The sequence below is a fragment of the Elephantulus edwardii genome, unplaced genomic scaffold (genome assembly GCF_000299155.1).
Source record: "Elephantulus edwardii isolate Elephantulus edwardi_28Jun2011 unplaced genomic scaffold, EleEdw1.0 scaffold00003, whole genome shotgun sequence".
NCBI lineage: Eukaryota > Metazoa > Chordata > Mammalia > Macroscelidea > Macroscelididae > Elephantulus > Elephantulus edwardii.
In genome coordinates, this window is record NW_006399753.1 from 9,745,936 (window position 1) to 9,759,667 (window position 13,732).

A 13,732-nucleotide genomic window follows, 5' to 3' on the forward strand; every position below is an offset into this window, starting at 1 on the left:
GTCACTTAGAGGCAACAGACTGCGTGCTATGAAAACAACTCTACACACTTCTCTTATCTCGGTGTAGTGTGTATGTCCTTCTGTCTTATCCACTACCTGAAATAAATTTGTTGTATTTCAAGGCAAAACTACATGATGTCTTGCATTCAGTTTTTAAGTAAAAAATGAAACTCAACAGAATGGGTATCTCATACCATCAATTTACTTGATGACCATACAAATCTAACTTATATTAGATATCTCTATCAAATGCTCATAGAAAGTGAAAAAAATATTGAAGCACTTACTGATGAAGATCAAAGACCTTTGCTTTTGTTGTGTTAGGTGCCGCTGAGTACAACTGCTAGTGACGCTACGAACACAGATGGGACCTCTGTCGTCTCCTGTGTCCTCATCATCTCCGACACCTTCAATCCCACTGCAGCGGTCACTGTGTCAATTCATCTGGTTGAGAGTCTGCTTGTCTTTCACTGACCTTTCCAAGCATGATGTCTCTCTCCAAGAAACAGCCTTGCCTCGTGACACGCTCAAAATCCATGAGATGGAGCTTTGTCATCCCTGCCTCCAAGGAGCACTGGCTATTTTCTCCAAGACAGATCTGTGCTCATTTTCTGACAGGCCATGGGGTACTCAGTACTCTTCTCCAATCCCACAACTCCAAGGCATGACTCGGGCAATAGGCGTAGTTGTGTCAGAGTCAGAGACACTGGCTCAGGATAGGACAGGGGTCAGAGCTACTGGACACAGGGTCACTATGAGTTGCAGGCACTTAACAACAACAACAACAACACACCTCAACATTATATGTAAATAATCAAAAGTGGATCAATAAGCAGCATGATGAAAATGGAGAAAGTACTGCAGCAGTCAAGCCTTGACTTACATTGGCGATTAATGCTACAGAAATAGCTATAAAGAGATCAAATATGAATACTGCATTAAGCAAATTTGCTGTAAAAAGACCTCTTTAAAGTGTTAAGCAAAGATGTCACTGTAAGGACTTAGATGTACTTTGCTGAACCCAAAACATTTTCCATTATCTCAAAGGCACACGAAATCTGGATAATGAATAAGGAAGCTCCAAAAAGATCTGATGCGTCTGAATGACAGTGTTGGTGAAGGATGTCTGCTACACCTTGGACTGGTAATAGAATAAACAAATCTCCCCCGGAAGAAGTGAAGCCAGAAGTCTCCGTAAGTGAAGATGTCAGATGCTCATCTGATGTCTCTGCACATGCTATGAGGAGGGACCAGTGCTGGCAGAAGGACCCCATGCTTGGAAAAGCCGAGACTCAGTGTAAAAAGCAGCCCTCGATGCAACTGACACAACGGCTACACCAACGGGCTTAAACGCAGTGAGGACTGAAGACGGCAGAGGGTTTTCCTTTTGAAGTTCTCAGGGTTGTGATGAGCTGAGATCAACTCGATGACACATAAAATGGGACTGACATGTCTGACACTGATGACTGTAGAACTACTTACATATTTATTTCTAAGTATATAAAAACATGAGTAATATAGAACAATAATATCTATAAGTTTTTTGCAGTCATCAACTAAGACATATTTGATTACTGCATGTATGTTATGTGCCACTGAGTTGCCTGTGACTAACAGCAACCCTGCCCTAAACCCTGCTCTATCCTATGCCAATCTTATTGTCTCTGACACAACTACTCCCATTACCCCAGTCACTGAATCAATTCGTATCATCGAGGGTCGTTCTCTCTTGTGCTGTTCCTCCACCCTCTCCAAGGACTGATACCACCTTGCAACATGTCCCAAGTACGTCAAAGCTTCAGAATCCTTGCTTCCGCCCAACAACTACTGTTACCATCTAGATCTGATTCCTTCAGCTTGTTTGGCCACACGCTGGGCTGTGGTCATTACTCTGTGTGTGAAGTGTGGAGAGGAAAGTATAGGAAGAACTCTAGAAAACCCGGGTTTTAAAAAAAAGAGTTGTGTAGTAGTTGTGGGATTTGAGGGTAAATATCTCGTGTCCTTCCTTTAAGCGATCTTTGGTGTTTTGGGTGACCCAGCCTTGTTAGCAGTATTTTCAGAGCAAACAGGCAAGACACGTTCAGTCTAGAAATCTCGACGCCACAGAAATGCATTAGAGAAACGTGCCTATTGTTTTTCCATCAATCGACTGTGGGTCACCTCTCGGGATATATATATATATTTTGTGGGTTTATTTGTTTCTTACTCTGGTTGTGGTCCTTCTGTCTCTATCTGTAATTATGCCAACAATAAAAGCGAAGTTAAAAATAAAAAAAAATTAAAAAAAAAAAAAAAAAAGAATCCTTGCTTCCAAGAAGTAGCCCGGTTTCACCTTCTCCAGGACAAACTTGTTTGTTCTCCTAGCAGTCCATGGCATATTCAGTACTCTTCTCCAACAATATAGCTCAAAGGCATCAATTTTCCTTCTATCATTCCTAGTCATTGTCCAGCTGTCTGACGCACAGAAAGTAACTGCAAAGACTATGGCCTAGATCAGGTGCACCTTAGTTTCCAGACTGACATTGTTGCTGCTCAGTACTTTGGAGAGGTCTCTTACAACAGACTTTCCCAATGCAATTTGACTTTTCATTTCCTGGTTTCTTGGTGCCAAGAATGTTGACTGCAGAGCCAAGCGAACTAAAGCTGTTAACAATCTCAATCTCTTCACCATCTATCACGATGCTGCCAATCGGCCCAGTGGTGAGAACCTTTGTTTTCTTTCTATTAAGCTTCAATCCACATTAAATGCTGCAGTTCTTGACCGTCTGCAGCAAGTGTTTCAGGTCCTCCTCAATTTCAGCAAGCTGAGTTATGTCATCTGCATAGAGCACACTGTTGATGAGTCTTCCTCAAATCCTGTTGCCACATTTCTCCTCATAGAGCCCAGTCTCCTGAATAGATAATCTGTTCTGCATATAAATTAAAAAGATATGGAAATAGGACACATCCTTGGCACACACCCTTCCCAATTTTGAACCATGCATTGTTTCCTTGCTCTGTTCTGATGACTGCCACCTGGTCAAAGTATAGGTTTTGCATAAGCATTATCAAGTGTTCAGGGATTCCCACTCTTCTCTGAGTCAGCCATAGTTAGTTGTGATCCCCACATAAATATTGACATACTAAGGTATTGGCAAAATGAGATGGACTGGCATGAGACATTTTGAGTCAAATGATCATAAGATCTACTATGCTGGAGATGAAAATGTGAGGAAAAAATGGAGTTGCTTTCATATTTAAAAAGTCATTTCTAAATCTGTCTTGAAATACAATGTTGTGAGTGACAGGGTAATACGCATACACATACAAGAAAGTCCAGCAAATACCACCATCATTCAAATACATTCACCAATAACCAGAGACAAAGAGGAGGAAATAGAAGATTTCTATAAACTTTTGCAGAACAAGATGCATTAATAATAATGGGTGACTGGAATGCAAAAGTTGGGAACAGGGAAGAAGGATCAGTAGTCAGAAAATGTGGACTTGGTGACAGAAATGAAGATGGAGATAGAAGGATAGAATTTTGCACAGTGACATATTCATTATAAATACATTTTATAAGAAACATAAACACAGGCTATACACTTGGATTTCACTTGATAGTACGCAAAGGAATCAAACAGATCACATCTGTGGAAAGAATCGTTGGAGAAGCTCAATATCAGCTGTGAAAACTAGGCCAGGTGCTGATTGTGGAACAGACCACCAACTACTCATAAGCCGAGGAAAATCAAGTCTACAAGAACCAAAATTTGACCTTGAGTCTCTCCTGACTGAATTTCAAAACCATCTCTGAAACAGGTCTGAGGCCTTGAAATTTACGAGCAAAGACCAAATGAGCTGTGGGAGGGTATCAAGAATATCGTCCAGGATGAATGTAAAAGGTCACTGCAAAGACAGAGGAAGAAAAGACCAAGATGGATGTCAGAAGAAACTCTAAATATTGCACTAGAGCACCAAGAAGCTAATGCAAAGGGAAGAGATAAAGACATTAAGGAGCTGAACAGAAGTTTCAAAGGGCAGCACGGGAAGATTCAAAAGGCAGCACGGGAAGACAGAGTAAAGTATTACAATGAAATGTGCAAGGAGCTGGAGTCAGAAAATCAAAAGGGAAGAACCTGCTCAGCATTTATTAGGCTGAAGGAACTGAAGAACAAATTCAAGCCGTGAGTTGCAACACTGCATTTTTATTTTTAGATAGATAGATAGATATTTATGGATATATATTTATTCATAGGCATTTATACAGTTATCAAATAAAGTAAGGGTTTAAGAAATAATTTTCATTTTTTACGTGAAAACTGAATGCAAGACATCATGTAGTTTGGCCTTAAAACACAATAGTCTAATCAGGCAACTGAAAGAACAGGAGGAAGTGAGCAGCTCACGGAGAAAGACATTCCCAATCAGATGTCTGCGGCTGTTTACTCACGCAACAGGCTGCATGCCCCCCAATGACAAAACCTGCCTGCTTGAGGAAGTTAAATAAAACCAAATTATTAACTGAAGAATTTTTACCAATTTCTATGGGTTAAATACAGTATTCCTTGATGAAGAAAAATATAATTAAGTATAATAAGATTGGTCCTTAGACAAGGACATCATGCTTGGAAGGGTGGACGGACAACACAGGAGAGAGAGACCCAGGATGAGAAGGACTGATGCAGTAACTGGGGCGACGGAGGCTGGTGTGTCAGAACCACTGAGACTGGCTCAGGACAGGGCAGGGGTCAGAGCTGCTGCACATAGGGTCACTAAACATCGCAGCCGACTCAAATGGCACATAACAACAGTAACATACTATGACAGGTTTGGAAGCAAGAGTGGCATCCACTTTGTAAACAACATGTTCCAGAAACTCTATGAACTTTGATAAATGTCGACAGTTGTAGAGGAGCATCAGGCCCCTTGGTCATAGGGTCACTATGAGTTATGCTCGACTTGAAAGTAATCAAAAACAATGTACTATTATTTAAGCATAATAATATCACGTGTAATAACAATGTGCACTCATGGACTCAAAGTGCTGACCTTAAATGACTTAGCATTGATTTCTAAGAGCAAATCTTTGCCACAGAAGTGAATCCACTCTTAAGCATTTGTAAAAGGCTTCACTATACAGTACGTCTTCCCATGAGAATGAATCTTCACTGTCCATTCTGCAATGGAAAATCACTGACCCGTGCTCAGGCGGCAGCCCCAGAGCGCCCACTGTGCTCTTACCTTTCACTTGTGGTACGTACGGTATAGACAATCTCTCAACACTGTATCCACTTCCACCCAGTGACTCCGCGATCTTATTGGTCAAAAAATACAGGTTTTTGTCATGCTTCTCCAACGACTTAGGAAGCCTGTCAGGTTGAGTAAAACAACAGTTATTATTATTTAATTAGTGAACAAAATTAATTGTAAAATATTCTAGGTGGGAAAAACCTTGCTAATGATATCCTTAAATTCTAAATATAAGCACAACTTATTTGAGTTCTTTTAAAATACGTGGTATGTGGACCCTTCTATCATCTCTCAGGAATACTGTTCTGGTAGTGAACTTAGATTACACTGACAGTCCTCAGACATTAAATGATGAAGATCACTAAGATAAGCCCCAACTCTCATGCTAATTAACAATTTCACTGAGAGGAGAAATTAAAAGTGAGTTTCTTTTCATGAACTCAGAATGTTTTTCACTATTCATGAAAAACAGATGAGCTCTCCTAAGACACAGCAAGTGCTGGCCCAACCATGTAGGACTCACTTTCTTTGAAACTGCCTGATACCACCTTACACCGCAGTGTCCAAACGTTTGAGTAAAGTTTCATAGACTTCTTATTTTCACCCTTAATACATTCTCCCACAGTTCAAGGAACTTTGTTATTTTTCTGAAAGTCTTTAATAGGATGCTACATTCTCTTAAAGAAGTGTCCGTTACATATGAAAAAACCAAAATATGTTCATTGTCACTGGGCAACAGTCGACTCAGAGTTGACCCTCAGAGGGTTTTCAGAGACGGTCAACCACATGAGAGGAGATCACACAACTCTCTTCTGTGGAGTTGCCTGTGGATTTGAACCACCTGCACTTGAGTTGGCAGCAACCTCATACTGCCCTAGACCACTAGGACTCCCTATTTATCTATGAGAACATTAAAAAATGTGCATTGAAAATTGTATCTCCATAATTTAAAAAAGAGAGACACACTTTGCTTTTAAAATAGAATGCCAACATCATCTGTGCATCAGGATACAATTAATGTGCAGAGAAAGAAGTCAGATCAACAGAATGACACAAATACAAAATTGCTGTGATGGTAACGTGCTGTGAGCCAGGTATGACTCATCGGCTGTAAGACAGCTGGTATTTCAACTGTGTGCCTTTAGGTTTGCTGTGCAACTCCTTAACCCCCAGGCCAAAGCGGTGCTCACTATACCGCCCCCACAAAGTCATGATCAGGACAGCATAACTCTAGATAATCATTCCTGATCAGTTTCTCAAGTCAGTACTCCTTCTCGAAAATGTAAGAATTAACATACGTGCACTTATCTCTGAAAATATGCTCTGGTAGAAAGTAAGGGGCATCCATAGTTCGAATTTCAATAACCTGAAAAAGATTCATAAACAACAATAAAAACCACACCTCTCAGGACCTTGCTAAGAAATTTTTTAAAAGATAAAACAAAAAAGCCTTCAAAAACTTTTAATAAAGACATTAATTTTATTTTGTAATATAAGCGAGGTTAGAACCTCAATGCAGAGATCACTTTGTTTTTGCTTTTTCTTTGTCCCCTCTCTTGACATTATTTTTTTAAAATAGTGATAATAAAATCATGGTAATTAGGTAAATATAAATCCATGCAATAAAATCAATAACATTAGTATCTTACATTATATTTGGTTGGCACCACTATAGGAATGTACAGACATGTTCTTCAACACCTGTCTGGAAACCTGTCTCAGAACACATGGCCTACCCCCTTCAATCCACACTGCTTTTGGAAGGGTGTGTGCACAGGAGATTGGTATGCCTTGGTGAGGCCTCGCTTGGGGATATTTCTTTAACAGCTGCCCCTAACTATGTACTGAGATGTTTATTTAATGAATAAATATGTTTTTTTTCTTGGAATGTATTAAAGACTTACATTTTGGCAAGCACTGTCAACTTAACAAAAATGTTATGTACGGTCAACTTCATAAAAATGGAGTTCTCCTTGACAAATGTCTTTAAGTAATAAATTTTACAGTGGACTTTCTTTTTGTCTGATATGTTAGAGTTTTGAAATGTATATTAAATCATACATGCAATTTTTTTAAAATTTATTTTATCTTCATTAACTTTTTGTGTGTGTACCGTCAAATCGGATCTCACTGGTACAGGAGGAGACTGTCCCTCCTCCTCCATCAGAGAATCTGGTACATGCAATTATTTAATGAGTTATTAGGAAAAAAGGCTAAATATAGTTAGGTGACATCAGATAAGTCTCTCAGAAGCCATTAATTATTTAACTTGTGAGATTTGCATGAAATAAATTGCTTTTAAAATAGACTAGTGTAACTGGAGAAAATGTAGAGTCATAATTAATGGTTCAAAAGGAAAAAATACATATAAAGAAATCAGATGAAACTTTATACATTAAGAAGATGATGTACTCCAAAATGGGAAAATATGGAACAAAATTTAAAATCTCATGAACTCTAGATTTTCTACAACCTAGAGCCTGGAAGAAGCCCCTCAACTACTGCACTGAGATAGACTTTAAACAAAACGTGTCCCCCACGCACTCTACTTTACACCCAACGATAGCCTACTTAGCTAGTAAAGGACATCAATAGCAACTTGAAAGGTTAAGCAGGACCTGTTGGGAAGACTGAGTTCATGCTGGAGGATGAGGATCAATTCCAAAGAGAAGGGTGAGAATGATTGGCAATTCAGAGTAAAGTCCTTGTCACTAAGTAGTACGTGTACAAACTATGGCCTCGGTATGCAGTCTGCTGTATGCATCTTTAAGAACAAAAATTTATTTTAAAAATAGAAATCCATGTATTCTTTCCAAACAATATATATTAAAAAAAAACTCTAATAGGAAAATGGGCATCAAGGAAAAGATGAAAATAGCAGTTACAATTTTTGCTGCGGTTCCTACTTCCAGTGTAGTCACTGCCTACTTCTAAGGGATTATTTTACTAACTTGACATACAACCACCAAGATGAAAACCAGTCACCACTACATAAAATGCAGCCCTTTTCGGGTGCACAGGTCACCTTGCTGACGTGCTGGCAGAACGCAGGGACGGCTATCATCTGACTGACGAAGTTGAGGTACGCTGCAACCAGTGCCATGATGCCACAGCGATGGAACATTGGCAAGTTGTCCTCGTTGAGAATCACACTGTCCTTTTGTGAGAAACAAACACATCCAATCAATGGCTCCATTAGTGTCTTCTCTACAATTATGCTGGAGCACTACACAGTCCACAACGCTAAAGAAACCTACCACCTTACAAAAAGTGTCAGTTTTTTTAAAAGAAAAATCTACTAAAAGGAAGTTACCATTTACAGGAGTGAAATCTCTCCTTCCTTTCATGGTCTCCTTGCTATACAGCACTCCTACTGCATACTGTCCATTTATTTACTAAGTAACAGTTTCACAGCTCTATTGAACAACTGTTTCATGCAAATGTTTCTTTAATGAGACAGTCAGAACAGTGTACCTGTAAAGCAATGGCTAAGCGAATGAGATCAATAACCACTTCTTCATTGGCCAGTTCAATAGTCATAAGAGCAAGAGAAGTATAAAGTAGCTCATAGTTTTTCTGAACATTGTCTTCTTCTTTGCAGCCCAAATATATGTGCCGATATAGTTGCTGTCCATTCTGAAAGGGGAAATGGAGGGAAAAGACACATTTTCACCTAAAGAGAACAAATACATATAACTTCCCACCAAGTGGCTATCTTACTACCTCACTTAAATAGACGTCAAATTCAAGCTTATGATCATGTGGTTAAATTGTATTCCAATTATTAGGACAAACACTAGCACATAACTATACAAACACTAACATACAACTATCAACCAGTGTAGAGTTAAAGAACAAATCCTAAGTAACTAATGCAAATGAGTTCAGGAATATAGCAAAATCTATAAAAGCTGGAACCTGGGTAAGGCTTGTCAGAGAAGGAAAACCTCGGAACTTTCCATTAAAATGAGCAGCAGAAATGTGGTAGTCTGATAAAGGTAGAAAAATCTGGGAGATCCAAGAAACAAGGCCATCCCATCAAGGTCCACCTTTTTTCAAAGTTTCACTGTAATTGTGAAAAAATAAAGGGAACAGCACACTATAGACTGACTTAAGAAAAAGGAGATGGTGGCAGAGCTGTGGGAGAGAGTTCAGGTGAGACAATCTTGAGTCTGAAGTGTTCATTTCAGTGCACTGTAAATGAGGCTATCTGTTGGCCTAGGGCTGAGGTGTATGCACATTGAAGGCTGTATTCCTTGATCTTGGGCAGCAAGTGTCTCAGGTCTTCCTCATTTCAGCAAGCAAGACTGTGTCATCAGCTTTAACATGGGTTGTTGTTAAGTCTTGCTCCTATTCTGAGTTCAAATTCTTTATAAAGTCCAGTTTTTCAAATGACTTGCACAGCATATAGAATGAACAGGTGTGCAGAACATTTATCTACATAATAGCAGTAAAGTTCCACCACTTACCAAGAGCGGATATCCTGCCTACCTCATTTTCAGAACCTAAACAGTGCACAGAACAACGCCATTGCACAGTAAATACTATCCGTTTATTCAGTGGGGCTAGCTGTGTTTAAAAAGGCGACGCTTGCTATCATAGAGGGACTGCACATGAGCTTGGAACATGCGCTTGGGAGAGTGAATTAAAGGGGACCTGTGACTCAAAGGGGAAAGTTGGGAACTCTAAGAGCATTCCAGCATCCCAACACTTTAGGTAGAAGAAGATACCATCAGGAGGGTGTGGTTATAGCTAAATTTATGGCTAAATTTGAAGGTTAGCAATCAGTGTACAACTATTCAAACATTCACATGGTTCTATTGTACTTCACACATTATTTTTCATTAGATGATCTTACCTTTTTCATGAAACTTGTATCTTGTCGACAAATTTTTTCTCTTTTTATCTTTAGGTCGGCTACATCTGGTATTATTCTAGAGATAATCAATACATCATTTTTAATCAATAACATAGAGCAGAGAGGGACGGCGCAGGAGAGGAAGAACCTCGATGAGATGGACTGATTCCGTGACTGGGGTAATGGGAGTGGGTGTGGCAGAGACAGTGAGGTTGGCACAGGATAGAACAGGGTTTAGGGCTCTTGTACAAATGGTTGCTATGAATGCAAGCTACTCGGTGGCACATAACAACAACAACATCATAAAGGAAACCATACTTGGGAGAAAAACTATTTAACTCATTTCAGTGAGTATGTTACATAAGTCTATGCAGGAACTGATTCATAGCTGACCCTCCAGAGGATTTCGAGAGGCAGTAAACTGCATGGGAAGTAACTGCCCATCCTTTTCCCAGTGGAGCAGCTGGTGGATTTGAACTATGTGCCTTTAGGATAGCAGCACAGCTTCTTATCACTAGGTCATTACCAAATTAAAGTAAAGGGAACTGGACAATGTAATCGTGTCTAAGGCCATTTCTAAACATAAATCAAAAACAAAGTAAAATTCATGTAGTGACTACTATTAAATGAGAGAACTTAAAAACACACTTAAGAACTCTGAAACATTTGCTATGTTAAATACATTAATAACTAAATACCAACACAAAATAAGACTGAATTAACTAAACCTGAAAGTCCTGGATTTAAAAAGAAAAAAGGCAATATTTAAATGAATTTGTTTAGAGAGTTTTAAAATAATTATTACTATGCCCATTTCATTGGGCACATTACCTAATTCCACGAAGCTTTGCTCGATTATCATGGCGGTCCATAAGATTGTGCATAACTTCCAAGACTAACTGTCTTAGCTCATAGTCTTCCATGAGAGACGGTGACAACAAAGGGTCCAGAAAAGACCCAGGCAGGGCCGTAACAATTGTCTTGGCTTTGTACCCTGAGGTTACCTGGGGACAGCGAGAAACACAAATACCAACAATAATCTTTGTGAGGACGGCTTCTTTAAGGGAATAGTTTAAAACTGCTGTCTATGAACCACGAGCTTAGGGAAACAGAAAATACAGACATAAAATCTGAGGAAAAACAGAAAGGAAATTTATAAGATGATGAAACATTTGACTAAATTTGTAAAAATATTTTTGATAAGGAAAAGAAAACTTGTAGAGACTTACTGAATGTGTACTATTGTACAAATACTGCCTTTATCCTCAGCATATGTCTGCACATGTCAGTGAGTTAAGAACACCTGGGGTCAACAGACTACAGGGAGGTACTCTGTGCTTGTTACCACACAAACAGTATATGTAGGTGACTCAAAGGTGAACACAATTACTGCAAAATAAGTACAGTACCTCCCATTCTGAATATACTTACTCTATAGCCATCTATATTTAAAATGAAAACTTGGCATTTTTTGTATTTTCCAAAGAAGCAGCAACTTGTTAAGTAAAATTATTGGATTTCAAGTGCAAGTTCTAGTCTTTAGCATGTGACCTTAGGGAAGCTCCCAACTCCTTCAATGGATCAAGTGGCTTCATCTAAAAATGGCAAATTCCTACTCTCTGTATCTTTCATCTTAGGAGACTTAAGCAAAAGGATAGAAGTGAGAAGTAAAAAGTCATGGAGGAGCAAGAATTGAAATGAATAGGGGACTATTTAAAAAACCAATTATGTAATCCATAAAACTGTTAAGGTCTAGATGTCTGTCATATGTCTGGAATGTCTTACCATCAGCAAAGATCTCAGCAACATGATCTGAATCCGTCTGGTTCCCAAATCCCTAAAATACACAAAGTACTATTATTTTATTAGTATTAATTCACATCCTTTTTTTACATACGCAATTACTTACTGATTTTAAAACTCTGTTTTTAGTAACGAAATAGCTAAACAGATTTTAAAAGTTTAAGTCACAGGTCACTTTGTACTCTAAGTACATTTCATGTAAATTAAAGAGTTAATTAAAAAAAAAAGTCATATTTAAACCAAAGGGAAAAAATTCAAAGTACTGATTCTTAAGGAGATTGATCTACACATGTAACTACATGAACATTAAATCTTATAGGAAGCAATAACTATGTTCAAATTAAAACAGAGATGGGCAAAATCATTTAATGCTAATATTACCAATAAATTTATCATCCACTAAATGTATATAAAAATACACAGGACAGGCAATTCAAAAAGAATTTAAAAATAGCAAAACCGGGGAGCTCTGGTGGCCTAGTGGCAAGGGAGCTGCAACTACAATCCCAGACACGCACAGTTCAAATCCACCAGATGCTCTGCCGGGAAAGGAGGGGCAATCTCCTCCTGTACCAGTCAGATCTGATTTGATGGTACACTCACACAAAAATAATAAAATGAAGAAAAAAAATAGCAAAACGGTGATCCATTAATGGCCAAAGATAAATGCAAAACAATAGTCACAAATTAAGATTAAATTCAAATACGTATTTTGAAGGGAGAATCCATACCCTAGTTGACTGACATCCATAGTATGGGTGGTTGTTCCAAAAACAGGGACTTTCCCCATAATGAACATCATGATTTCTGACCTCTGATAATCTGGTAGGTTACTTCCAAAAAATCCTATGAGAAATATCAATGACAAACATTTAAGTAAAACGTCCAGTAACTGTCTTCAACACATTGTTGCCTCACACTTCAATTGACGACTGTGCTTTTTACACCATCATTTGCAGCAGCGTGTTAAGTTAACCATTGATGGGTGACTGTGACTCACAGCGACCCTTCTGAACAACAGGTCAGAGCCGTGCCCTGTCCTCACACCCTGCGCCATGCCCACGCCCACGCCAGAAGTCACGGGGTCAGTCCACTGCCTGCAGAGCCTTCCTCTCCTCTGCCGGCCCTCTGTTTCCCAGCACGAGGGCCTTTCCCAAGGGCTGCTCATTCCTGACAATATGCACAAACCATGTGTGATGCCATGTCATCATCCTCACCTCTAAGAGGCACCCTGGATGCAGTCTGATGCAGTTAAATGACATATAATCCTAAAAATGTTATTTCATTTGTCAATTTATTAAATCACATACATGTAATAAGAAAGCGTTGGTGGCCCAGCAGCAAAAGCTGCGCTGCATTCCCAAAGGCATGCGGTTTGAGTCCACCAGCTGCTCAGTGGGAGAAGGATGGACAATCTCCTTCCATGCAGGTAATAGCCTCTGAAAACCCTCTGGAGGGTCAGGTCAGCTGTGAGCTATGACAGCACACAACAACAACAATGTATATTTAATCATGTACATATATGAGATAATATATGAATGGTATCTTTTTAGATAAAGTAGTAAATGTCTGGAATAGTGTTTGCATATAACCAGTGGCAAACTTTTATCAATGTCGGCAGACTAGAAAAGAGAAAGGGGAGAGGAAAAGTCTGTGGTATTTCTGCTGAAACAGAAATTAAAAAATTATGAATCTAAACTGTCCTGTTAAAAGTCAGGAATTAAGTGAACTTCATCTGGGAGAACTGCCGGAAGTCCAGGCTGGGTTTAGAAGGGGTCGTGGTACTAGGGATATTGTTGCTGATGTTAGATGGATCTTGGCTGAAAGCAGAGAATA

The 13,732-nt window shown here is 39.1% G+C and overlaps 1 protein-coding gene across 2 annotated transcripts in view; it reads right to left on the minus strand.

The window, feature by feature from the left end:
- The window catches only part of EFR3A (EFR3 homolog A (S. cerevisiae)), a 63,206-nt gene that overhangs the window by 19,012 nt on the left and 30,462 nt on the right, over positions 1–13,732 (minus strand). For both annotated transcript variants that reach the window (XM_006879282.1, XM_006879283.1), the window contains exons 10-17: positions 12,628–12,742; positions 11,879–11,930; positions 10,925–11,097; positions 10,094–10,169; positions 8,710–8,871; positions 8,261–8,392; positions 6,534–6,601; positions 5,227–5,354 (exon numbers count right to left, since the gene is read on the minus strand). In XM_006879282.1, the coding sequence (XP_006879344.1) occupies positions 5,227–5,354; positions 6,534–6,601; positions 8,261–8,392; positions 8,710–8,871; positions 10,094–10,169; positions 10,925–11,097; positions 11,879–11,930; positions 12,628–12,742 (906 nt within the window). The remainder of the gene's footprint in view (positions 1–5,226; positions 5,355–6,533; positions 6,602–8,260; positions 8,393–8,709; positions 8,872–10,093; positions 10,170–10,924; positions 11,098–11,878; positions 11,931–12,627; positions 12,743–13,732) is intronic.